At 67.0% G+C, this 23,163-nt stretch overlaps 10 protein-coding genes and 1 non-coding gene across 11 annotated transcripts; 4 read left to right on the top strand and 7 right to left on the bottom strand.

The window, feature by feature from the left end:
- Positions 1 to 190: 190 nt before the first annotated feature.
- V1510DRAFT_422941 (uncharacterized protein) lies at positions 191 to 1,248 on the bottom strand. Its single transcript, XM_066934874.1, has 2 exons — positions 751 to 1,248; positions 191 to 720 (listed from the first exon to the last, which is right to left on the bottom strand). Exons 1-2 carry the CDS (start codon positions 1,131 to 1,133, stop codon positions 339 to 341), a joined length of 765 nt encoding a protein of 254 aa, XP_066786866.1. The 5' UTR covers positions 1,134 to 1,248; the 3' UTR covers positions 191 to 338.
- A 1,657-nt stretch (positions 1,249 to 2,905) lies between these two features.
- Positions 2,906 to 5,246, bottom strand: V1510DRAFT_422937 (uncharacterized protein). The gene has a single exon (XM_066934873.1). It carries the CDS (start codon positions 5,003 to 5,005, stop codon positions 2,975 to 2,977), a length of 2,031 nt encoding a protein of 676 aa, XP_066786865.1. The 5' UTR covers positions 5,006 to 5,246; the 3' UTR covers positions 2,906 to 2,974.
- A 2,849-nt stretch (positions 5,247 to 8,095) lies between these two features.
- On the bottom strand, positions 8,096 to 9,237 carry V1510DRAFT_422933 (uncharacterized protein). Its single transcript, XM_066934872.1, has 5 exons — positions 9,073 to 9,237; positions 8,992 to 9,012; positions 8,714 to 8,794; positions 8,376 to 8,652; positions 8,096 to 8,338 (listed from the first exon to the last, which is right to left on the bottom strand). Exons 1-5 carry the CDS (start codon positions 9,073 to 9,075, stop codon positions 8,196 to 8,198), a joined length of 525 nt encoding a protein of 174 aa, XP_066786864.1. The 5' UTR covers positions 9,076 to 9,237; the 3' UTR covers positions 8,096 to 8,195.
- V1510DRAFT_277982 (60S ribosomal protein uL5) lies at positions 9,193 to 10,216 on the top strand. Its single transcript, XM_066930611.1, has 4 exons — positions 9,193 to 9,475; positions 9,554 to 10,066; positions 10,116 to 10,158; positions 10,200 to 10,216. Exons 1-3 carry the CDS (start codon positions 9,473 to 9,475, stop codon positions 10,122 to 10,124), a joined length of 525 nt encoding a protein of 174 aa, XP_066786863.1. The 5' UTR covers positions 9,193 to 9,472; the 3' UTR covers positions 10,125 to 10,158; positions 10,200 to 10,216.
- Positions 10,217 to 10,806: 590 nt separating this feature from the next.
- Positions 10,807 to 10,880, bottom strand: V1510DRAFT_t251. Its single transcript has one exon. It is a non-coding gene; the product is annotated as a tRNA-Val (tRNA).
- A 252-nt stretch (positions 10,881 to 11,132) lies between these two features.
- V1510DRAFT_422924 (uncharacterized protein) lies at positions 11,133 to 13,034 on the top strand. The gene is made up of 3 exons (XM_066934871.1): positions 11,133 to 11,210; positions 11,335 to 11,443; positions 11,899 to 13,034. The coding sequence occupies exons 1-3, from the start codon at positions 11,187 to 11,189 to the stop codon at positions 12,873 to 12,875; spliced, it is 1,110 nt and encodes a 369-aa protein (XP_066786862.1). The 5' UTR covers positions 11,133 to 11,186; the 3' UTR covers positions 12,876 to 13,034.
- On the bottom strand, positions 12,914 to 13,894 carry V1510DRAFT_422922 (S-adenosyl-L-methionine-dependent methyltransferase). The gene has a single exon (XM_066934870.1). The coding sequence runs from the start codon at positions 13,877 to 13,879 to the stop codon at positions 13,085 to 13,087; it is 795 nt and encodes a 264-aa protein (XP_066786861.1). The 5' UTR covers positions 13,880 to 13,894; the 3' UTR covers positions 12,914 to 13,084.
- Positions 13,895 to 14,242: 348 nt separating this feature from the next.
- V1510DRAFT_422920 (transmembrane adaptor Erv26) lies at positions 14,243 to 15,463 on the bottom strand. Its single transcript, XM_066934869.1, has 3 exons — positions 15,013 to 15,463; positions 14,747 to 14,980; positions 14,243 to 14,715 (listed from the first exon to the last, which is right to left on the bottom strand). The coding sequence occupies exons 1-3, from the start codon at positions 15,077 to 15,079 to the stop codon at positions 14,321 to 14,323; spliced, it is 696 nt and encodes a 231-aa protein (XP_066786860.1). The 5' UTR covers positions 15,080 to 15,463; the 3' UTR covers positions 14,243 to 14,320.
- Positions 15,311 to 15,972, top strand: V1510DRAFT_422917 (uncharacterized protein). The gene is made up of 4 exons (XM_066934868.1): positions 15,311 to 15,399; positions 15,436 to 15,512; positions 15,544 to 15,643; positions 15,846 to 15,972. The coding sequence occupies exons 1-4, from the start codon at positions 15,359 to 15,361 to the stop codon at positions 15,916 to 15,918; spliced, it is 291 nt and encodes a 96-aa protein (XP_066786859.1). The 5' UTR covers positions 15,311 to 15,358; the 3' UTR covers positions 15,919 to 15,972.
- Positions 15,921 to 16,745, bottom strand: V1510DRAFT_383122 (mitochondrial 37S ribosomal protein uS13m). The gene is made up of 3 exons (XM_066931671.1): positions 16,681 to 16,745; positions 16,141 to 16,376; positions 15,921 to 16,108 (listed from the first exon to the last, which is right to left on the bottom strand). The coding sequence occupies exons 1-3, from the start codon at positions 16,729 to 16,731 to the stop codon at positions 15,964 to 15,966; spliced, it is 432 nt and encodes a 143-aa protein (XP_066786858.1). The 5' UTR covers positions 16,732 to 16,745; the 3' UTR covers positions 15,921 to 15,963.
- Positions 16,746 to 16,869: 124 nt separating this feature from the next.
- V1510DRAFT_432058 (Sec63-domain-containing protein) lies at positions 16,870 to 23,080 on the top strand. The gene is made up of 5 exons (XM_066935466.1): positions 16,870 to 17,268; positions 17,300 to 17,400; positions 17,432 to 21,544; positions 21,672 to 22,179; positions 22,211 to 23,080. Exons 1-5 carry the CDS (start codon positions 16,884 to 16,886, stop codon positions 23,029 to 23,031), a joined length of 5,928 nt encoding a protein of 1,975 aa, XP_066786857.1. The 5' UTR covers positions 16,870 to 16,883; the 3' UTR covers positions 23,032 to 23,080.
- Positions 23,081 to 23,163: the final 83 nt, after the last annotated feature.

Raw genomic sequence — 23,163 nt, 5'->3', positions numbered from 1 at the left:
TGTTTTTATCCGCCCCCCCCCCGCCCCCGCCGGCGACTCCGTCGAGGGTGCGCCCTGCGGGCGGCCGCCACTTGCCCGAAGGGCAACCAACCTCGACGGAGTCGCCGCCGGAGGCTCGTGCGGCTATGCGCCACAGCGGCTGTATGCACGAGCCTCCGGCGCGTGCGGCTATGCGCCACAGCGGCTATATGCCGAGCGCCACGCACAGATGAGTGCAATGTATTCGTACAGTAGACAAAAGAAGCCGCGGCCGCGGGCGGCATGCAACAAAAAGATAAACAAAAGCAGGCGGAGCGCCGCGGAGGACCCACCAGGGTCAATATCGTACACTAGACTGTTCACATGTAGGGGGGATACTCCGGCTGGCGGTATTCATAAAAAGACGAGCTGGACGAGCTGGGCGGATATTCAGGCCGCGGCGGGCCGGTCTTGGATCCAGGCGGGCCTATGGGCGACGGCGGCAGGCCCGCCCGCGGGGGGAGGGGCCTGTCGTACGCGCCCGCGAGAGACTCGCGGCCCGGGTATCGCTCTCCTGGGGGCAGGGACTCGTGTCTTTGGTATGAGGGATATTCGTCGTGCGAAGTCGGCCCGCCGACCGCGTACCGGTTATTGGAGTAATGTCTCTGGTACATGGGATACGGGGGGTCTCGCGACGGGAACTGGTCGCGCTCGCGGTATGCGCGCTCGGTCGGGTAGTAGGGCTCGGGCCCGTAGCGGTATCTGGGTCAGCAGGGCGCTGCGGCACCGTACCTGCGCGGGTCTACAGAGTCCGTGCTGTAGCTGAGGCTCGGCGGCGGCGAGTAGTCGCCGGAGCGGAAGAACGGGCCGCGCAGCGGGCGCGGGTGCGGCTTGGGCTGCATCGGGTCGTACTCCTCGGCGTAGTCGGCGTAGTCGCGGGCGAGCGGCGCGGTGCGCTCCTCGTCGGCGATGCGCTGCAGCGACTCGACCGAGCTCGGCTTGCGGTACGGCTCGTCGCGCCGGTCCTTGTCGCGGAGCCAGTCGGGGCCAAAGGCGTCGCGGTCGCGCTCGCGCCGGCCCTCGGCGGGCGTGCTGCGCTGCGACGCCTGGGCGAGCGAGTCCTCGACGAGCCGCAGCAGGCTCTCGGCGGTCGACGACGTCTCGACGGGCGGCATGTCTGCGCCGGGCGAGGCCTCGCGGGCCTCGCGCCCGTCGACGTGGACCTTCTTGGCGGCGGCGTCGTCCGTGTCGTCGCGGGGCCGCTTGAGCGTGTCGTCCTTGCGCCGGCGGTCGCAGCGCTCGGCCCGGTCGGTGCCGGCGCTGGCGCTGCGCTCGCTGCGCTGGCTGCCGTCCTCGCGGGCCTTGGCCTTGGCGACGATCGGCCGCACCTCGGGCAGGCTCTTGGCGAACGCCTCGGCGAGCTCGGCCGCCGGGTCGACCGCGGTTTTGGCGCTCGGGTTCTCGGGCAGCGGCGTCCCGGCCTTGGCCGCCTCGGTCTCGTTGAACGTCACCCCCAGCGGCTTCTCCACCTGCTGCGGCGGCCGGAACGGACAGATCGGCAGCGGCGTGTCGTTGCTGTGCTCCTCGGCCTTGAGCTCCTGCACTGGGCCCGGGATCGGGTACGTCAGCGGCTCGTACGTCCGCGGCGTGTCCGCCGGACCCGCGCCGGCCACCGCCACCGCCGCCGTCGCCGCCTGCGCCTGCGACGGCTGCCGCGAGTGGCCGCGCTCGTGCTTGCCGCCGTACGACCGCGAGTGGCCGTGGTGGCCGTGGTGGCCGTGGTGGCCCTGGCCCGGGCCATATGGCGCCCGGAAGTGCCGGTCTGGCGACCGCGAGCGCTGGCGCGACCCGCGCGAGCTGTCGTCAGCGCTGCCTCGTCCACACTTACTAGCCGCCGTACGGCTGCGGTCCTGGCGGGCCCTGGTAGTACGGCCCTGGCCCGTATGACTGTCTTTTGTTGCGGTCGCCGTAGTACGGCTGCCGCGACGCTCCCCAGTGGTCGCGGCCGCGGTACTGCTCCGCGCCCTGCCGGCCGTCGTAGTACGGCTCTGCTGCCGGCGGCGGCGGCGGCGGCGGCGGTTTTCCGCGGCCCTCGCGGCCCTCGCGGCCCTCACGGTCGCGCTCGCGGCCCTCGCGCCCATACCGGCCGTAGTTCGCCGACGGCGGCCGCGACGGGTACTGCTGGCCCGCGGCCTGCGAGTCGATGTACCCCGACCGCGACGGCGGCACCGGATACGCCGACCGCATCGGCGAGCGGCCGCCCGACGGCCCCGACGGCGGTGGCCAGTAGCCGGCCGGCTGGCCCAATTGGCCCAGCTGCATCGACGGCAGGCTGGCCGGCGCACCGGGCGGGCTGTGCGGCGGATAGTAGGACCCCATCAGTGGGCGGCGCGTGGATCTGGCGCACGCCTGGGCGTGTCTGGGCCGTAGGCGGTGGCCTGCTCTTGGCTATCGGAGGCGGCGTGCAAACGTGTGCGATCGGGCGGAATCCGGGACTGCGGAGCCGGACACGGGGCATCCACCGGCACTAGTTTCGGACGCGTCTGAGTCTTGCACGCTGCTGCTGGGCTGCGGACGTGGTCGTGGGCGGTGGTGATGCGCGCGGCGGTGTGCAAATTTGGCGACGCCTAGCCCTCAGCCGCACGCCGTGCGGCGCGTCACGCGACGCCACGCGCCCCGCGAGCCGCACCGCCGCTGTGGCGCAGATCCGCACGAGCCTCCGGCGGCGACTCCGTCGGGGGTGCGCCCTGCGGGCTGCTGCTTGCCCGAAGGGCAACTACCCTCGACGGAGTCGCCGCCGGAGGCTCGCACAGCATATAGCCGCTGTGGCGCATAGCCGCACGCGCCACAACCCAGGTCCACGGCACCGGGCCGACCACGCGGGCGGTCCAACGGCTGGCTCGTGCGGCTCAGGCCGCAGCCGCTCAGAATTAATTTCGATTCAAAACGCTCGGTACAATAACAGATACACAAATTCAAACAGTATTAAGCTTAAAATAGTACAGTCAGTAGGCGACTACCCGGCCAGCTCTGCGGTCACGGGCTTGTCGATGAAGATAGCTATGTACTCCTTGATGAACAGGGTGACGAGCTCAACGGAGATGTTGAGCGTCGGCGAAAAGACGATGCCGACGTTGCGCAGGTTCATCTTGTTCTTCTCGCTCTTCTCGACGATGTTGATCAGGTACCGCGACAGCGCCTTGAGCAGCGAGAAGTTGTCGTGGGGCAGCAGGCGCACGCCGGCGTGGAGCTCCTTGAGCTTCGTCGGGCGGTCGGAGATCTCGAGGGCCTTGTTGAAGAAGGCGGTCTGGTTGGCGAGCACGTTCGACGGCAGCTCGCGCAGGTAGAGCTTGAGCAGGCCGGCCACGGCGTGCACGTCGTAGAAGATCTTGGCCTCGAGCAGGTTGACGTCGGCCTCGGTGTTGAAGCGCTCCTTGAGGAACTTGATGACCGAGCTCGAGCCCGAGAGGCGGAAGACGCCCTCCTCGAACAGGGCCTGCTCGGCCTCGAGGTACTCGATGCAGCGGTAGACGATGAGCGGGATCTTGACGGTGCCCTTCTGGGCGTACGAGCGGATGACGGCTTCCGCCAGCGGAACGCCAAACACGGCCGAGGGCGCGACCTCGCCGCCGTACGAGATGCCGCCCATGGCGACCGGGCCCGAGTAGCCCTCGTCGGTGTCGTAGGTGGCGCGCATGCTCTCGTCCAGCGGCTGCGTGTCGGTGGGCGACATCTCGCGCGTCAGCGACACGCGGTACTCGATCATCGGGCTCTGCCGCATGCTGTCCATGGTCACCTGGAGGTACTGGCGCGTCTCCTCCTGCTGCTGCTGCTGGAGCATCTGCTGGTCGGCCAGCTGGATGTGCGCGCCGGGGTCGCTCTTCTTGAAGTTGAAGAACGAGCTCTTCTTCTTCTGCTTCTTGAGGATGTCCTTGGGGTCCTTGAGCGGCGCGGCCGCGGCCAGGCCGGGCGCGTCCTCGTCGTCGGTCTCGCCGTGGCCGAGGAGCGCGGTCGGCAGCATCTTGGAGAAGTGCGCCGACAGCGGCGTGCCCGCGCTCGGGAACGTCGCCGACGCCGACGTCGGCAGGCCCGACTCGGGCAGGCTCGGCGACCGCGAGTCCAGGCTCGAGTCGTCGTCCACGTACGGCTGCCCGCCGATCGGGCCCACCAGGATGTTCGGCGGCGTGTGTCCCTTCTTCTTCGGCGGCGACGCCAGGTGGCCGGCCGGGAAGATGCTGCTCGTGTCGCTCGCGTTCGACCGCCTGTCCGAGTTCTCGATGTCCTCGAGGATGCAGCTGACCCACGAGTCGCGGTCCTCGTCGCTCTCGGCGCACAGCACGTGCTTGTTGAACCCGTCGCGCTTGTTGCGCTCCATCACGACGAGCGCGTGCCGGTACGCCTTGTCCTCGCCGACGTAGTCGCGCGCGCCCTCGGCCGTCAGCGGCGTCACCAGCCCGTTGTCGAGCTTGATCGAGCCCAGGTGGGGGCCGCCGGGGCTCTCGAAGTACTCGAGCGCGGACTCGTGCAGGATGAAGTACCGCATTTTCCACCCGCCGAGCTTCTTGCCCTGCTTGGTCAGGTAGCCCTCCTTCTTGAAGATCGTGTCCTCGAACGCCATGGGGTCGATGATGTCCGTCGACAGGAACTCGCAGAAGCTCATGGCCGACTTGTCGTGCAGCGCGGGGATCGACATGATCGTGGCGAAGTACTTTTCGAGCGCTTGCTTGCGGTCGTCGACCTTGTTGGGCGCCAGCGACGAGAACATGGACTTCTCGGGCAGCCGCGGGATCGAGTACGCCCCCAGGTCCGGCCGCAGCGCGCTGTCCAGCGTCGCCAGGCTCGTGTACGTCTTGGAGACCTTCCACCACTCCTTGTCGGCGGCGCGGTCGCGGATCGAGATCAGGACGAGCGCCTCGTCCGACTTGCCCTTGAGCTTGTTGGTGTTGCGCATGCGCGACGAGTGGATCTGCAGCTGGATTGTGGGCAGCGTGTCGGGCGTGATGAGCAGGACGGGCGTGCGCGGCTCGCGGCTGGACGAGGCCGACATGACGCCGGCGAGGGCGACGGCCGAGGGCGACTGCGCGATCGACGTGATCGTGGCCGGGCGCGAGATCGTGGGCGACGCCGTGTCGGGGTAGTACACGGGCGACGCCGTCACGCTGCCGGCGGACGAGATCTTGGTGAGCTCGCGGGGCGTGCCGACGGTGGGAGTGCCGACGGTGGGCGTGCCGACCGCGTCTGCGGGAACGGGCGACGGGGGCACGGAGCCGGCGGCGGGCTCGGTCGTGGACTCGGCTGCTGGCTCGGCCGTGGGCTCGGCCGTGGGCTCGGCCGTGGGCTCGGCCGCGGCTCCCGTCGGCGGCGCCGGCGGCGCCGTCGTCGGCGGCGCAGGCACGGACGAGCCCAGCATCGGCGCCTGGCGCAGCGACGTCGTCAGGTCGTCCACGCCGACCACGCCCAGGCCGTTCAGCGGGTTGCTGGCCGACTGCACGCGCTTCGGGAACTCCGCCGTCGTCAGCTTGCCCGACGACACGGACGGCGCCGGCGACGCCGTCGCCCGCGACGCGCGCGCCGACACCGCCGGCGTCGGACTGGCCTCGTCGTCCGAGCTGTCGCTGCCGTTGTCGCTGTAGTAGTCGTCGTCGTCCTCGCCCGACGCGCGGTCGCTCCCGGGCGTCTCCGCCGTCCGCACCGCGATCGGGATCGTCGGCTTGTCGGCGTCGGTGCGCACCGTCATCGACGACTTCTCGGACATGTTGTCGTCGCTGTCGGGGAAGCCGCCGGGGATCGACCGCGGCATCTCGGCGCTGAACGCGCTGATCGACGACGCGGTCGAGCCCGACCGCAGGTGGGCCAGGCCCGCCGTGATCGCGCCGGCCGTGGTGGCCGCGCCGGCGGTCGCGCCGGCGGTCGCGCCCGACTCGAGCGCGACCGTGTTGGGCGAGCTGATCTGGATGGCCGGCGCCAGCGCCCGCGGCTCCGCGTCGTCCGCGGCCGACCGGGCCGACCGGGCCGAGTCCCGGCGGCGATCATGCGCACCGCCGGCCTCCAGGGCGGCCACGCGGTCGCGATAGCCGGCGCACTCGGCCTCCAGACCGTCCGCGCGCTTCTTGGCCTTGGCCGTCTCGTCGTAGGCCTGGTCCAGGTCCTTCTTCAGGCTCTGGATCATCATGCGCTGCTTGTCCACGAGCTTCCACAGCTGGCCGTTCTCGGTGCGCAGCGACTGCAGCTGCGCAGCCTGCTCGTCGGGCGGGCTGGCCGCCGTCTCGGCGGGCTTGTCCGTCATGTTGCTTCCGCGGGGGGGGTTCCCTGCGTGGTCCTCGGTCTCGTGTTCGGCCAGACAATGTCCATGCCCCGGCAATCACGGGCCGCACCTGGAGTCAGCGTCGCACGGGCCCGGCGCGCACCTGTCTGCGCTGTCGGCGGCTCTGGGCTCGGCCTCGTCGTTGTCAAACAAGGGCCGGCTGTGCCGGCTCGGGGGCTGCTGTGCGACCGGCTCGGGCTGGGCGGTGGGAGACGTCGTCAATTCGGCAGGCCTCGTCGGACACTGCGGTCGGCTGCTTGGATCTCCAGACAATCGGTGGTTCTGCCTGCGACCTAGGGCTGTACGCGTAAAAATCCTGGTGGTGAACTTGCGAGAGCTCTTCCCATGAGGGATAGGGTTGGCGAAGCGTTTTGGGATGCTCCTGCTCCGGGTACATGTCAATCCTGCTAGCGCAAATTCTAAATGCGCAAGTGCATGCACCCCTAACCCAGGAGGCTGACGGCGGGAAGTCAGACATGATGTAAGACACAGCCAAGGCTGGTTCGGGGGCAGGAGGCGCCGTCCCAAGACAACGCTCGGGCGCGGCGCGGCCCGGAACGGGCAGGCGGCGCGTTAGCCCGGCGCGCGACCCAAGGCGCCGGCGCGCGCACGCGGCCGCGGCCGCCAGATGGGGCTGCAGGTCGTACAAGTGCATACCGCGGATCCAGGGGCGGGGTACGCGCCCTCCGGTCCAGGCTGCGTCTGCATGCGCGGTTCGGCCAGAATAGGGGCCGAGCGGGCGGCAGCCGTGGCGCGAAGATACGCGGTCTCGCACTCAGATTAGGTGGAACAGCCGCCTAGAGTGGGTGCATGAACATGCATGAGCAGCCCACCGCGCCGGCCACGGCGACTGGACCTCCCAGGGCGTAGCCGACAGCACGCCGGCGTACGCGGGTGCGGGGACGCGAGCCCCCGTGGCCGCGACCCGGCCGCTGGCCTCGCGCGCGCGTGGCGCAGCCGCGGCGTCGGCGCTGCGGCCGCGGCGCCGCTCGCTCCGCCACGCCGGACCGGCTGGCTGCAGAGCGCAGCGCGAGCCGACGCGCCCGCATGGAGCCGACGCTGCGCCTGCAGTGTGTACGTTGGACCCGCATCTCGGACGATCAGGGGCTTGGCAGAGCGGCTGATGTGGTGCTCGCCGGCACGCGGGCGGCTACGCGCGCCCAGCGGCCAGACGGGCCCCCGACCCAGCGCGCTGGGTCGCCCACCGGCCCCCGGCCGCACGATGACGCGCGGCCCAGCGCGCCGGCACCGCCCGCCGCCCGCTGCCGCCGCCTGCTGCGCGCCCGCCTGCGTCGCCCGCTGCGCCGCCCGCCGCGCGTGCGCCGCGCCGCGGCCGATCTGGACGATCGGTGGCGCAACGGTCGCGCTGCAAGGCCGACGCCAGGCTGGGATAGCCGGCTGCCGGGCGACTCGTTGGCAGGCGCATGGCGGACGGGCCACGAATCCCTAGTGCTGCGGCACAGCCGACGGGGGGCGCGCCCTGGTTGGACGGCTGCAGCTGCACCGCAGGCCACGTAGCACCAGCACAAAGCCAGACGAGATTGCAGCGAACAGCCTGCGCCGGACACGGCCTGGTGCCATCGGTGCCTGCTCCGGGTTCGGACACGTCGCCGTGGCGCCATGCGCGACGCGCGCCTGGAATGCGGCGGTGCCCGCCGGCGCGGGGCGGTGCAGCGGTGGCGCGGGCTGGCGGTGCCGGGCGGTGCACCCGTTGCCGCGCCCCGCGCACGGCCACAGCCACGCGGTCCCCGCGGCCGTCCCGACGTGACGCGTCCAGCGCCGTTGCGCGGCAACGGTCAGCGCCCGACCGGCTCCGACCAGCTACGTTTCAGATCAAATAAGCAGGCTATTTTTACACCGGTGCATCTCACTCGCCCGGCTCTAGTCGTACATGTAGCTCGTCTAACTCCAGTCCCGATTCCCGTTCCCAAAACTACTGCGATCCAGGTGGTCCAAACATCGACGGCGGCGCAAAGCCCGCCGGCGGCGGCGCGTTCGGTGCAAAGCCCGCCGGCGGCGCTCCGGGCGCAGAGAATCCGGCCGGCGCCTGTGTGCGCATCGGGCCTGCGAGCGAAGCTGCTGTCAGTCTCTACTTCCGCGCACATGCACTTACGGGCCGCTCCAAGAGCACCGACACCGCCCATGCCACGGCCGACCGCGCGGGCCGTACCCGTGCCGGGCGGGATGACGCCCAGCCGCGACGAATTGTCGTTTGCCGGCGGCGCCTCGATGCTGACCGAGACCACGTTCTCGCCGCGGAGGACGACGAGGCCGAGCGTACGCTTGTCCTCAACAAGATCCGCCGCGCCCTCAGCACCCTGCGACTTGGCCACCGCGTGCTTCTTGGTGTACCGGAACTCCTCGCAGTCGGCCAGAACCAGGTTCATGTGCTGTGCGGTTAGCATCCACGCGTCGCTGTTGCGCACGCGCCGTGACGTCGCCGGTCCATACCTTGTCAAACGCCAGCATCGTGCCCGTAAGCTGCCGACCGTCCTCGGTCGTGACCCGCATCCGAAAGTTTATCAGATCGGCCTGTTGGTCAGCTCTGTTGCCGCATATCGGTCGGTGCACGTCTCTACCACGGCCGTCCGCGGCGCACGTCGCTCATCTGCCATCCAAGACGCCCAATGCGCCCGCCGCCGACCGTAGTAGCACCGCTGCCGCCGTTTGCAGTCGCCTCGGCCGTAGCCGCACGCGACACGGTGCATAGGTCCGCAAATTCTGCTTACCAGCTTTGCTCGTTTCATAGCCTGTCATTGTCAGTAAAGATCCCATCGGCAACCGCCACTGCGCCAGCCATCCATGCTCACCATCTTGAATAGTGTGATGTACGCGACGTCGCCGAAACAGGGCCAAGACTATGGGGTTTGGTAGAGTCGCTGATCCAAAGCGTGGTCGAAGGTCAAAATCCTTCGCTGTCTGCACAAAACTTTAGTCGCAGGGAGATTTCCCAGCGCATAACTGTCGCGTGCACGGGCACTTGTGTCGTGCTCTGCTCTATGCTGTGCTCTGCTTTACCGAGACACCCAAACCCGGGTAAATCCACTAGGGCTGGCGCGTACACTCTAGGGCTTTGCCGTGACTGTCTTTTTTGCGCAACGGCAGGCTAGCCCAACACAACCGCTCGTTCGCATCGACAATGTAAGAAACATCCCATCAAAATTGTGCTTCACGCCTAGCTTTCATCACCAGCATACAATAACATACGAAATGGTAAGTTGATCGGAGCTTGCCTGCTCTGCGACAGCAGCGGTGCAGACGTCAGGACCATGTCGCTAACATTGCTCGCAGGCCGACAAGAGTGCGAACCCCATGCGCGAGCTGCGCATCGAGAAGCTCACCCTCAACATCTCTGTTGGTGAGTCTGGCGACAGACTGACCCGTGCTGCCAAGGTTCTTGAGCAGCTTTCGGGTCAGACCCCTGTCTACTCGAAGGCCAGATACACTGTCCGTACCTTCGGTATCCGGAGAAACGAGAGAATCGCTGTCCACGTCACTGTCCGGGGCCCCAAGGCTGAGGAGATTCTGGAGCGTGGCCTGAAGGTCAAGGAGTACGAGCTCCGCAAGAAGAACTTCTCGGAGACCGGCAACTTCGGCTTCGGTATCTCTGAGCACATCGACCTGGGAATCAAGTACGACCCCTCCATCGGTATCTACGGTATGGACTTCTACGTCTGCCTGGCCCGCCCCGGCAGCCGTGTTGCCCGCCGCAAGAGAGCCCGCTCGACTGTCGGCACCCAGCACAAGATTGGTGCTTCTGACGCCATCGCTTGGTTCAAGCAGAAGTACGACGCTGTTGTTTTGGTAAGTTTTTCCGTCGCCAGGAAGATGAGATCAGGGCTAACGAAACCAGTCTAAGTAGATATCAAAAATTTCTTCGTTACAGGGTTTACAGTGTAAATAAAAAGGAAATATTTTGATAGTTAACAGGCAAAAGTTACATGTTCGATTAGAGAGGAGTGCACTGAAAGAATTGCAGTATGGTCGAGTTAATGTCAAGCACGTTACAATGTCGCTTTAAGCAAAACCGGCTGTGGCCGTGTAGAGGACGTAGAAGCATGCCGCTGTGGCTGTTTCCTACAATGTAGCATGCGCGTGTGGTTACAAGCCATGCCAGGCCGCCGTCGCATCGGGATCTGGCGAAACGTGACCTTGGTCGAAGCCACGCAAAGAGGCGCGGCCTCAGAGGCGCACCAGCGCCCACTAGGCCAGGGCCAGGTGGGGGGCACGTTTGTGCATCGGCTGCCAGTCCGGCAGGGTGACCCCCCTCTATTCACCTGCGTGCATCGGCTGCCGTTCGACCTGCCACCAAACGCAGTCTGGGCGCGTCCAGGCCTGGCCCCTACAACCAATGGACGCAGGTAGGGCCAAGTGCCCCTCAGCGAGCTAGGTTCCACCAAGGAACACGCCGCCATTGCCAGTGGGTACCCATACTCATCAGGCCGCTACCATTGGCTCCTCCACACTTTGTCTCGCTGGCCGCGCAGTGGCTCTGCCGATAGCATAGCGCTGCGCGAATAAAGCACAAAATTCGGCCAAAAATATGATTCGACCCAGGATCGAACTGGGGACGTTCTGCGTGTTAAGCAGATGCCATAACCGACTAGACCATCGAACCACTGTTTAATTACCAGGCCGGTCATGGCGTCTTGTTGGCATCGCGTTTCGCGCGGCTGTCGGCACCACACATATTTACCCGGCCTCCATCCCAACCTCCGATAAGTCCTCAATATAGTTAGATTTGGCATTACCCTATTGGATTAAACCACTCAGAGTTTGTGCTTCCTCCGGGCAAGCCGGGTCTCCAAGCACATTGGCAACTAAGTGGAAAAAATAAAGAGCGTCCTTGTCTGTTCTTCTGCTTTTTTTTCCTACCTCTCCCTCTGTTTTACAATTAACCTGTTAAAACTCCCTGCAATTGAAGATGCTGAGATCAACTCTTGCCAAGGTACGTCCAGACGCCGGAGACGCAATTGGCCCCCTCCCCTCTGCCTGCCCGCCGGCGGTTTTGGGTGGGCCGAAGTTTCTCCGGGGTGGTATTGGTAGCCATTTTTGCTAATCTGATTGGATAGCCCTTCGCCCGCTCGCCGCTCGTCGGCGCCCGCCAGGCCACGACCGCGTCGGCGGACATCTTCAAGCCGCTGAAGTACGGCGGCAAGTACACCGTCACGCTGATTCCTGGTAAGTGGAGTTGTGGGGGCGGTCGGGGAAGCCACCGTTTGCGAATGGGCGGGCACACTGTGGGGAGACGGGACGAGCTCGGAGCCTGGCAAAGCTAAAATTACGACGCGCGCTTCGCTGGCCCGTAATTGGGCCGCGGTCGTGACGTTGTGATTATCCGGCGCGCTGTTGGTGCGGCCGGTGCCGGTGCGGCTGGGCGGTTGTCGGCGGTCGAGGCCGGGCGGCGCGGACCGGTCGAGGCCGGCCGGTCGCGTGGGCAGCGCGGCGCCCACAGCAACGCGCGCCGCGCACCGGCGAGGCCGCCCGCGACGGCGGCGATTGTTCCGGCGGTGGCCGGCGGCCGGCGGCCGGGCCGTGGCTGGGCTTCGGAACGCCGGCGCCGAAGCGCCGGTGCGGCTCGTGCGGCTCGTCCCTCCATACGTGCCCCCCACGTCCGAAGCAGGGCTGACAGACAGGTGACGGTATCGGTGCCGAGGTTACCGAGTCGGTCAAGGAGGTCTTCAAGGCCGACAACGTGCCCGTCGAGTGGGAGCAGGTCAACGTGACCGGCGTCGGCAACTCGGACGTGTCGTTCCGCGAGTCGGTCCAGTCGCTCAAGAAGAACAAGATCGGTCTCAAGGGCATCCTCTTCACGCCCCTGGGCCGCACCGAGCACTCGTCGTTCAACGTCGCCCTCCGTCAGGAGCTCGACATCTTCGCGTCGCTGGTTCTGATCAAGAACATCCCCGGCGTCAAGACCCGCCACGAGGGCATCGACATGTGCCTCATCCGTGAGAACACCGAGGGCGAGTACTCCGGCCTCGAGCACCAGTCGGTGCCCGGTGTCGTCGAGTCGCTCAAGATCGTGACCAAGGCCAAGTCGGAGCGCATCGCCCGCTTCGCGTTCGAGTTCGCGACCAAGAACAACCGCGAGAAGGTCACTGTTGTCCACAAGGCCAACATCATGAAGCTCGCCGACGGTCTGTTCCGCTCGACTGTCCAGGAGATGGGCAAGGAGTACCCCCACATCAAGACCAACGACATGATCGTCGACAACACGTCGATGCAGGCCGTGTCGTGGCCCCAGCAGTTCGACGTCCTGGTCATGCCCAACCTGTACGGCTCGATCCTGTCCAACATCGGCGCTGGTCTCGTCGGTGGCCCCGGCCTGATTCCCGGTGTCAACATCGGCAAGGACATCGCGCTCTTCGAGCCCGGCTGCCGTCACGTCGGCCTCGACATCAAGGGCACCAACCAGGCCAACCCGGTTGCCATGCTGCTGTCGTCGACCATGATGCTGCGCCACCTGGGTCTGGACTCGCACGCCGACCGCATCTCCAAGTCGGTCTACGACGTCCTGGCCGAGGGCAAGGTCCGCACCCGCGACATCGGCGGCACGGACAACACCTCGGACATGACCAAGGCCATCCTCGCGAAGATGGAGGCCTACTAGACGCCCTCGCGGCCAACCGCCTCTACAGACGTTTGATGTTTTAGGAAACCCATGACATCCGCAAGCGGATCTCGCGTCTTTTTATTTACTCCTTCATGTACTAGTATTACGTCACGTCGTAATCTTTATTGTCGTAGCAATAAAGCGCCTATATTATGAGTTGCCGCGAGTCCGCCGATGAGAAAAAATACCAAACGCCGATGGGGCCGCTAGAACTTGGTCTTGCGCTTGCGGCCGGTGAACTTGGAGTCGAGCGCGACGAGCTTGCCGCGCTTGCGCATGACGTCCTTCTTGCGCTTGATGTAGTCCTTGCGCGTCTCCGCGCCCTTCTTGCGGTGCACCGCCTTTTGCTTGTCGACCGTGACGCCGTCGAGGTTGATGTCGTCGGCGCCGACGCTGCCGGACGTCAGGATCAGGTAGTACTTGCGGTTCTTGCGGCTCTCCTCGCCGTCGACGACGAGGCCGCCCGAGAAGCCGGCGGACTTGGCCGCGGCCAGGATGCTCGACGTCTGCTCGTCGTTCTTGGGGTAGAACTGGCAGGCGACCTTGCCGCCGCGGCGGACGGCCGAGTAGAGCGAGTCGAAGAACCGGGCGAGCCGCCGCTTGGGGTCCGCGGCGGACGTGTCGGCGTTGCAGAGCCACTGGATCGCCGAGATCGAGATCACGGCGTCGAACGAGCCGGCCCGGAACGGCACGCCGTTGCCCATGTCCGCCAGGAAGAGGTCGCCCTCGACGTCGCGGTCGAGCGCGGTCGCAAGCATGGACGGCGAGATGTCCATGCCGATCCAGACGTTGGAGCCCTCCTTGGTGAGGATCTCGCCCGAGAGGCCAGAGCCGCACCCGATGTCGAGGATGAACTGGTTGGGCGGCAGCGCAAGGAGGTCGAGCGCGCGCAGCGTCATGGACGCCTGGATGTGCTGGATGCGCGACGACGACGTGTACTTTCTGGACTCGGACTCATTGTAGAACACCTCCGGCGGCGCCGTGTACTCGGGCCGCGACATGGTGGATGCTCGAAGGGCCGGCGGCGGCCAAAAATTTTTTAATGGGACGTTGCGGCGGTGCGCTGTGGCGGCGGTGTGGCGGTGCGCGCCGCCGGCACCAGCCGCACCGCGTGCGGCTCTACGCTCAGCCGCGCCGCGCGCGGCTCGCGCCGCACGCCGTGCGGCGGTGGCGCGCTAGCGCTGTCAGCCCGTCGCAGCCCGGCTACGTGGCTGGGCACCGCGCACCCGCGCCGGCCGCCGCCGGCCGCAGCACAGCGCCCACAGGGCCGCCGCGCCCGCCCGCACGGCCGCCGGCACCGCCGGCACCGCCGGCAGCCTCCCGCCCGTCTGCCGCCGTCCCGGGCCCGCCCACGCTCTCTGCGCACAATGGTATTAGACGAGCGACAATCGTAATGTACACTGCCGCCGCGCCGTCGCAGCGCGGCCGGCCGGCGGCGTCGCTCACACCAGGCGGCCGCCGCCCGAGCGGTAGTCGTCGCCCCAGCCTACCACCCGGCAGACCTCCTCCACTCCAGCCTTGAACTTGGACACCACCACCTTCGCCAGCCCCGTGCCCTTGCGCGCGCCCTGCTTCCGGTCATCCAGGCCGCCGTGGCCCGCGCCCGCCGAGGACGGCCCCCCGGCCGTGCTCGGCAGCACGTTGTCGCCCGCCGACAGCGACACAAACAGCGCGAACGGGATCAGCCAGACGCAGATCCCAAAGAACGACGAGATCTCGGAAAAGGTGGCGTAGGACGACGGCGGCACGTAGAGCGGCGACGACCGCATCGCGGGCGGCGGCACCGACGGCTTCGAGAAGTGCTGGAACCAGAAGTAGTGGTTGAGCAGGACCAGGACTGGCGTCAGCGCGTCCGCGCGTGCACTTACCGCAGCTCGCTATGAACGTGCTGCTCGACAGCTGGATGAACGGGAACTGGCGCAGGTTCTGGTAGTACACGCCCTGCGAGACCAGCGAGAACACCGTGAGCCAGAACGGGAACCGGTCAAAGACCAGCAGCAGGACGTGCACGACCGAGATGGCGTAGATGAGCTTCTCGAGCAGGTTCTTGGTGTACGTCGAGTGCTCCTCGACGAGCTCGGACAGGTAGTACAGCCCGGCGGCTGCTGTCAGCGGCGCTCCCGAGACGACCTACCGATGGCCAGCGTCAGGAAGACAAAGCCGACGGCGATGCCGACGTAGGACAGGATCGACAGGATCATGATGGCGGGTCGCCGACGCAGGCGCAAGCGGAGCTGATGGGTCCCAGGCGCGCTTGCGGACGTGGGGCGGTTGTCGACGGGGGCGCTGGATGGGCCGCGGCGTCGGTGTTGCGGGAATTGACCTGCGGAAGTCCGTGGACGGCGGATGGCGGCGAGGTAACGGCTACTTGTTGCGCTGTCGTTCGCGATGGCTTGCCTATTTACAGCGCTGCGTGCAACCGAAATCCGCACTATCGTGAACACAACCGACCGCCCGCAGAGCACCCGCGCCACGCAGAGATGGCCGACGGCGAGCAGACGGCGATGGATGGCGCTGTGACGTGCGTGGAGAGACGGGGGGGACGCGCTGACGGCAGATCGGACCTGGCCGAGCCGGGCGTGAAGACGAAGGGCTTTATTCTGATCGACACCAAGAGCGGCATGTGCCTGGACGGTACGCGGCGAGGGGGGCAGGCTGACGACAGTGCGGGGCGCGGCCGAGAAGGACGACGCCAGCCGGCTGTACACGATTGCGCGGGATACGATCGGCGAGTCGGCAAACGGCGTGGTCGAGTACCGTGATATGTGAGTAGCGACGGAAACGGGACGGCGAAGGCCGGGCGCGGCTGGGGCCGTGCGGCGGCGGCGAGGCGGCGGCGGGGCGGCCAGGCGGGCGGCCGACGAGGCCGGCCGGTCGCGCGCGGCCGCGGCCGTGGCGGCCGGCTGCCGTCGGGGTCCCCGCGCGGCCGCCGGGCGGGCCGCAGCTCCTAGACGACGCTGACAGCAGGCGCATCCTCCTGCGGCGCGAGCGCAACTGCCTCGTCGGCATCTACACAGACCTGCCGGCCAGTGAGGCGTAGCGTCGGCGTATTAGATGAATATATTCTATGTACAGAGGCTCCAGGCTAGAACCACTTGAGGAACGAAAACAGCCGCTGGGACGGCGCCGCCGGCGCCGGGACCTGTGTGCTGAACGCGCGGCGCTCCAGCCGGTTGAGCCGGCGCGCGGTCTCGGCGTTCTTCTTGGTGCGCTGGCCGCGGACGGGCAGACTGGAGTTAGCGACGTAGAGCGACAGACGTACTGCATGGCGTGGCGACGACCGATGTAGCTGCCCATGTCGCGCTGGCGGGCGATGTTGGCGCGCATGACGGCCTTGGCCTCGTCCTCGATGGTGTAGTACGAGAGCTCCTTGGAGATGGAGAGGACGTTTTGCTCTGTCAGCTCGTGCGCGCGCATGTACGGGTAGAACCCGAGCTTGGAGCAGATCTTCTGGGCGTTCTGCTTGCCGAGCGCGTAGAACTTGGTTGCCAGGGCGAGCTGGGGGTCAGCAAGGAGCGGGGAGGAGAAGCGGCGACGGAGCGACGACGAAGCGGCGGGCGGGATATGGCGAATTGCAACACCGGCGGGCGGCAGCACGCCCGCCGCAGCAGCGCGCAGTGCGCGGCTGCGATGCCTGGTGCCCGGCCGCTGCTGCCGCCGCGGCAGCGGCAGCAACGCACGGCAGCAGCGGCAGCGACGCCCGGCAGCAGCGGCAGCCACGACCGCTGCAGCCGGCCGCAGCGCCGCCACGCCCGCCGACGCCGCCCGGGGCTCGCCGCCGACGACCCACGACAATACGTACCCTGACAATCGCGTTCCCGCGGATCTTCTTGCCGTCAATTCGGACAACCATGCTGTGCGGCGGACAGGGACGGCGGCGACAAATTTTCGAGCGGGCTCTGGTTTACCCGGCCGCCGTGCGGCGCGCGTTACCCGGCGCTGCACCGTACGCGTTACCCGGCGCACGACATATCGCCCGCGCCGCCGCTGCCAGCTCTATCAAACATGGCTCCTGCGCTCAACGAGCCCCCCGACGGCGCGCTCAGCGCGTTCCTGCAGTCGTTCCAGCGAATGCAGGACGGGCTGGCCGCCGTCCAGACCGCGCCCAAGCCCGACGACTTCATCGACGTCGATGGCCGCCAGATCCGGTTCGATCTCGACGACGACGACTTCGAGCACGACGCCGAGGACTACTCGTCCGACACGGACGACGACCGCGTGTACTCGTCGCCGTCGGACGACGAGCCTGTGGAGGCCGGCGGCAGCGGCGCGTACGACCGCGAGTGGCTCAACAACCGCACGGTGGAGTACATCAGCCGGACCGGCAACACGCTCGCCCCGGACGAGCTCCTGCGCACGCTGGAGGAGACGCTCACGTCGCGGGCCGGCGGTAAGTGGGCGCAGGGCCCGGCTGACGCCAGAACTGGACATCCAGTCGCGGCTGGCCGACATCCTGGGCTACGACGACTTTGAGTTCATCTCGGACCTGGTCCAGCACCGCGAGCAGGTGCGCAACGCGCTGGTAAGTCGACCGGCGGGCGCGCTGACCGCAGATGATGCCCACGAGCGACGTCGGCGAGCCGCACCAGCACAGCCAGGTGACGGTGCGCACGGCCGACCGCGGCAAGAAGGCCCGGCGCGACGAATTCCCGGACATCGACGACCTCATGCAGCCGGAAGAGCCGCGGATCCTGTCCAAGGACGAGCACCGCCGCCGCGTGCAGGAGAACGCGCGCGAGGCGCGGCAGCTGGCGCTGCCGCCGCCGCGGCTGGCCGTCTCGGAGACGCAGTACCCCCACGTGTACCGGGCGCACGACGCCGGAAACACGCTGAGCACGTCCGGCAACAAGTACAGCCTGCCCGTGGGCACGACGCGCGAGTCCGAGGACCTGTACGAGGAGATCACGATCCCGTACCCCAAGAAGAAGGTCGAGCACGCGGTCGGCGGCAAGCTGGTCGAGATCGACGAGCTGGACACGCTCTGCCAGCGCACGTTCAAGGGCTACAAGACGCTCAACCGCGTGCAGTCGCTCGTGTACCCCGTCGCGTACGGCACGAACGAGAACATGCTGATCTGCGCGCCGACCGGCGCCGGCAAGACGGACGTGGCCATGCTGGCGGTGCTGCGCACGATCGCGCAGCACTGCACGCCGTCGCCGCTCGACGAGCCGGCCGCGGACGCGTACGCGATCGCCAAGGGCGACTTCAAGATCGTCTACGTGGCGCCGCTCAAGGCGCTCGCGGCCGAGATCGTGCAGAAGCTGGGCAAGCGGCTGGCGTGGGCCGGCATCGAGGTCCGCGAGCTCACCGGCGACATGCAGCTCACCAAGGCCGAGATCATGGCCACGCAGATCATCGTGACCACGCCCGAGAAGTGGGACGTGGTCACGCGCAAGTCCAACGGCGACAGCGAGCTCGTCCAGAAGGTCAAGCTGCTGATCATCGACGAGGTGCACCTGCTGCACGACGAGCGCGGCGCCGTCATCGAGTCGCTCGTCGCGCGCACGCTGCGCCAGGTCGAGAGCACGCAGAGCATGATCCGCATCGTCGGCCTCTCGGCGACGCTGCCCAACTTCGTCGACGTGGCCGAGTTCCTGAAGGTCAACCTGATGGCCGGCCTGTTCTACTTCGACGCCTCGTTCCGGCCGATCCCGCTCGAGCAGCACTTCATCGGCGTCCGCGGCAAGGCCGGCAGCAAGCAGGCCGTCGAGAACATCGACAAGGTCACGTACAAGAAGGTCATCGAGATGCTCACGGCCGGCCACCAGGTCATGATCTTTGTGCACTCGCGCAAGGACACGCTCAAGACGGCCAAGATGCTGCGCGAGATGGCCATGTCCGAGGGCGACCTGGCGCTGTTTGACGCGTCGCAGCACGACCGCTACCGGGCGGCCTCGGCCGACATCCAGAAGTCGCGCAACCGCGAGCTGCGCGAGATCCTGCGCGACGGGCTCGGCATCCACCACGCGGGCATGCTGCGCACGGACCGCAACCTCATGGAGCGGCTCTTCGCCGAGGGCGTGCTCAAGATCCTGTGCTGCACGGCCACGCTCGCGTGGGGCGTCAACCTGCCGGCGTCGGCCGTCATCATCAAGGGCACGCAGGTGTACGACGCCAAGAAGGGCGGCTTCACGGACCTGGGCATCACGGACGTGATCCAGATCTTTGGCCGCGCCGGCCGGCCGCAGTACGAGAAGTTCGGCATCGCCTTTCTGTGCACGTCCGTCGACCGGCTCGGCCACTACATCTCGGCCATCACGCAGCAGCACGCGATCGAGTCGCGCTTCGTCGAGAAGGTCGTCGACAACCTCAACGCCGAGATCTCGCTCGGCACGGTCACCAACGTGGACGAGGGCGTGCAGTGGCTGGGCTACACGTACCTCTTTGTGCGCATGCGCAAGAACGCGCTCGCCTACGGCATCGAGTGGAGCACGCTCGCGTCGGACCCGCTGCTCGGCCAGCGCCGCCGCGAGCTCGTGGTCAACGCCGCGCGCACGCTGCACACCAACCAGATGATCGTCTTCGACGAGCGCACGGGCACGCTCGTGCCCAAGGACCTCGGCCGCATCGCGTCCGACTTCTACCTGCTGCACACGTCGGTCGAGATCTTCAACAACATGATGGCGCCCGGCCAGGGCGAGGCGGACGTGCTGGCCATGCTGTCCATGTCGGGCGAGTTCGACGGGCTGCGGTCGCGCCAGGAGGAGGCCACCGAGCTCGCCAAGCTCCGCGACAGCTACGCGCCGTGCCAGGTCGCGGGCACGACCGACACGTCCCACGGCAAGATCAACATCCTGATCCAGGCCTACATCTCCAAGGCCAACATCGACTCGTTCTCGCTCGTGTCGGACTCGGGCTACGTCGCCCAGAACTCGGCCCGGATCTGCCGCGCGCTGTTCCTGATCGCCATGAACCGCCGGTGGGGCCACCTGGCGCTGGTGCTTCTGTCGCTGTGCAAGTCGCTCGAGAAGCGGCTGTGGTCGTTCGAGCACCCGCTGGCCCAGTTCGGCCTGCCGGCCGCCGTCGTCGCCCAGCTCGACGCCAAGGACTCGTCCATCGAGGCCCTGCGCGAGATGGACGCCGGCGAGCTCGGCGAGTTCGTCCACAACCGCGGCATCGGCGGCACCCTCGCGCGCTGCGTCGGCAACTTCCCGCTGCTGACCATCGAGGCCGAGGTCGCGCCCATCACGCGCAACGTGCTGCGCGTGCACCTCGACATCGTGCCCAACTTCACGTGGAACGACCGCGTGCACGGCCGGTCCGAGTTCTTCTGGATCTGGGTCGAGGACTCGGTCGAGTCCGAGATCCTGCACAGCGCGCGGTTCATCCTCAGCCGCCGGCAGCTCTACAGCCCGCACGCGCTCGACTTCTCCATCCCGCTGACCGACCCGCTGCCGCCGCAGATCTTCGTGCGCGCCGTGTCGGACCGCTGGGCCGGCGCCGAGTCCGTCGTGGCCGTCTCGTTCCAGCACCTGATCCGCCCCGACACCGAGAGCATCCAGACCAAGCTGCTCGACCTGCGGCCGCTGCCGATCACCGCGCTGGCCAACCCGGTGGCCGAGCAGATCTACGCGCCCAAGTTCGGCTACTTCAACCCGATGCAGACCATGATCTTCCACTGCATGTACCACCTGCCGACCAACGTCCTGCTCGGATCGCCCACCGGCTCCGGCAAGACCGTCGCGGCCGAGCTGGCCATCTGGAAGGCGTTCCGGGACCACCCCGGCTGCAAGGTCGTCTACATCGCGCCCATGAAGGCGCTCGTGCGCGAGCGCGTGGACGACTGGGGCGCCCGGCTTGCGCCGGCCGGCGTGCGCGTGGTCGAGCTCACCGGCGACAATGCGCCGGACGTGCGCAGCATCCGCGCGGCGGACATCATCATCACCACGCCCGAGAAGTTCGACGGCATCAGCCGCAACTGGCAGGCGCGCAAGTTCGTCCAGCAGGTCGCGCTCGTCATCATGGACGAGATCCACCTGCTGGCGAGCGACCGTGGCCCGATTCTCGAGATGATCGTCAGCCGGATGAACTACGTGTCGACGCAGACGCACAAGCCTGTGCGCCTGCTGGGCATGTCGACCGCCGTCGCCAACGCCGGCGACATGGCCGGCTGGCTCGGCGTCAAGGAGGGCCTCTTCAACTTTCCGCAGTCGGTCCGGCCGGTGCCGCTGCAGATGTACATCGACGGCTTCCAGGACAACACCGGCTTCTGCCCGCTCATGAAGAGCATGAACAAGCCGGCGTACATGGCCATCAAGATGCACTCGCCGATCAAGCCGGTGCTGATCTTTGTGGCGTCGCGGCGGCAGACGCGGCTGACGGCGATGGACCTCATCAACTTCTGCGGCATGGAGGAGAACCCGCGGCGGTTCCTGAAGATGTCCGAGGACGAGCTCGAGATGGTGCTGCTGCGCGTCAAGGACGAGACGCTCAAGCTGTCGCTGCAGTTCGGCATCGCGCTGCACCACGCCGGCCTGGTGGACTCGGACCGCCGGATCAGCCACGAGCTGTTTGCGAACAACAAGGTCCAGATCCTGGTTGCGACGAGCACGCTGGCCTGGGGTGTGAACCTGCCGGCGTACCTGGTCATCATCAAGGGCACGCAGTTCTTCGACGCCAAGATCGAGGGCTACCGGGACATGGACCTGACGGACATCCTGCAGATGGTAAGTGGGCGCGGCTGAGCCGCACGGCATGCGGCTCGTGCGGCGCCACCGAGCCGCATGCGGTGCGGCATGTAGCCGCCGCTGAGCCGCACGCCGTGCGGCGTGCACCCGCAGCGCTGACCGCCAGATGGGCCGTGCCGGCCGTCCCGCCTTCGACACCAGCGGCGTCGCCATGATCTTCACACAGGAGTCCAAGAAGTCGTTCTACAAGCACTTCATCAACATCGGTTTCCCGGTCGAGTCGTCGCTGCACAAGGTCCTCGACAACCACTTGGGCGCCGAGATCTCGACCGGCACGGTTGCCACGCGCCAGGACGGCCTCGACTTCCTGACGTGGACATATCTCTTCCGCCGGGTGCACAAGAACCCGTCGTACTACGGCCTGCAGGACACGACGCCCGAGGGCATCAACAGCTACCTGGTAGGCCTGATCGACACCTCGCTCGACGAGCTCGAGCAGTCGGGCTGTCTGCTGATCGACACGGCCGGCGCGCTGCACCCGACGCCGTTCCTGAAGATCAGCAGCTACTACTACCTGTCGCACAAGACGATCCGGAACATGCTCGAGCGTGCCCAACGGTACCCTGGCTTCGAGCACTGCCTGCGCGTGCTCTGCGAGGCGGTCGAGTACGATGGTAAGTTGTCTGCCGGCTGCGCTGACTCCAGAACTCCCGGTCCGCCACAACGAGGACCTGCTCAACATCGAGATGTCCAAGACCACGCGGTTCCCGGGTGAGCTGCTCGAGGTCGTCATGTGGGACCCGCACGTCAAGGCGTTCCTGCTGCTGCAGGCGTTCCTGAGCCGCATGGACCTGCCCATCGCCGACTACATCCAGGACACGGTCTCGGTGCTGGACCAGTGTCTGCGTATCCTGCAGGCGGCCATTGACGTCATGGCCGAGCTCAAGTACCTGAAGGCGACCCTCGGCTTCATTGAGGTCATCCAGTCGCTCAAACAGGCCATGTGGTTCGACGACCACCCGCTGACCGGCCTGCCCGGCCTCACGCCGCGCCCGCTCGACGACCCGGCCCTGCCGACCATGGCCGCGCTTGCCGGACTGTCTGACAAGGAGCTGAAGACGCTGATGGGCAAGCTGGACGTGCCGCCCGGCAGCCGCGCCGAGTTCACCAAGGTTGCACGCAGCGTGCCCGAGCTCACGATCGGCACGGAGCAGACCGACGCGGACACTCTCGACGTCACGCTGCAGCGCGCGCGTGCGCCGCTGTCGCGCGACTACCGTTGCTACTGTCCCAAGTACCCCAAGCCTCAGCAGGAAGCGTGGTTCCTGATCCTGGCGAACCCATCTACGGACCGCATCTACGCGCTCAAGCGCATCAGTCCGCGTCCGGGCACGGCCTGGAACAGGCCTATGCGTGTGCGCATGACTGTGCCGGAGGAGGCACATGGGCAGACGGTCGAGCTACGCTGCATCAACGACGTCTACCGGACGAACGAGTTCAAGGCTACGGTTGTTTTGGAAACGTAAGGACACTGAATTTGCATGTATGTAGTAAGGAGTTGTGAGTTGTGGAAAGAACAGTATGAGGGCGTCAGGCGATAGCTGGGCGTAAGCTCTGCCGGCAGATGCCGCCTCTGCCGTGCTGTCCCTGCCTACCCG

This window comes from Dipodascopsis tothii (assembly GCF_038497935.1).
Source record: "Dipodascopsis tothii strain CBS 759.85 unplaced genomic scaffold V1510scaffold_40, whole genome shotgun sequence".
NCBI lineage: Eukaryota > Fungi > Ascomycota > Lipomycetes > Lipomycetales > Lipomycetaceae > Neoaidaea > Neoaidaea tothii.
The sequence above is the reverse complement of the archived record's forward strand: the minus strand, read 5'-3'. Positions and strand labels throughout refer to the sequence as shown.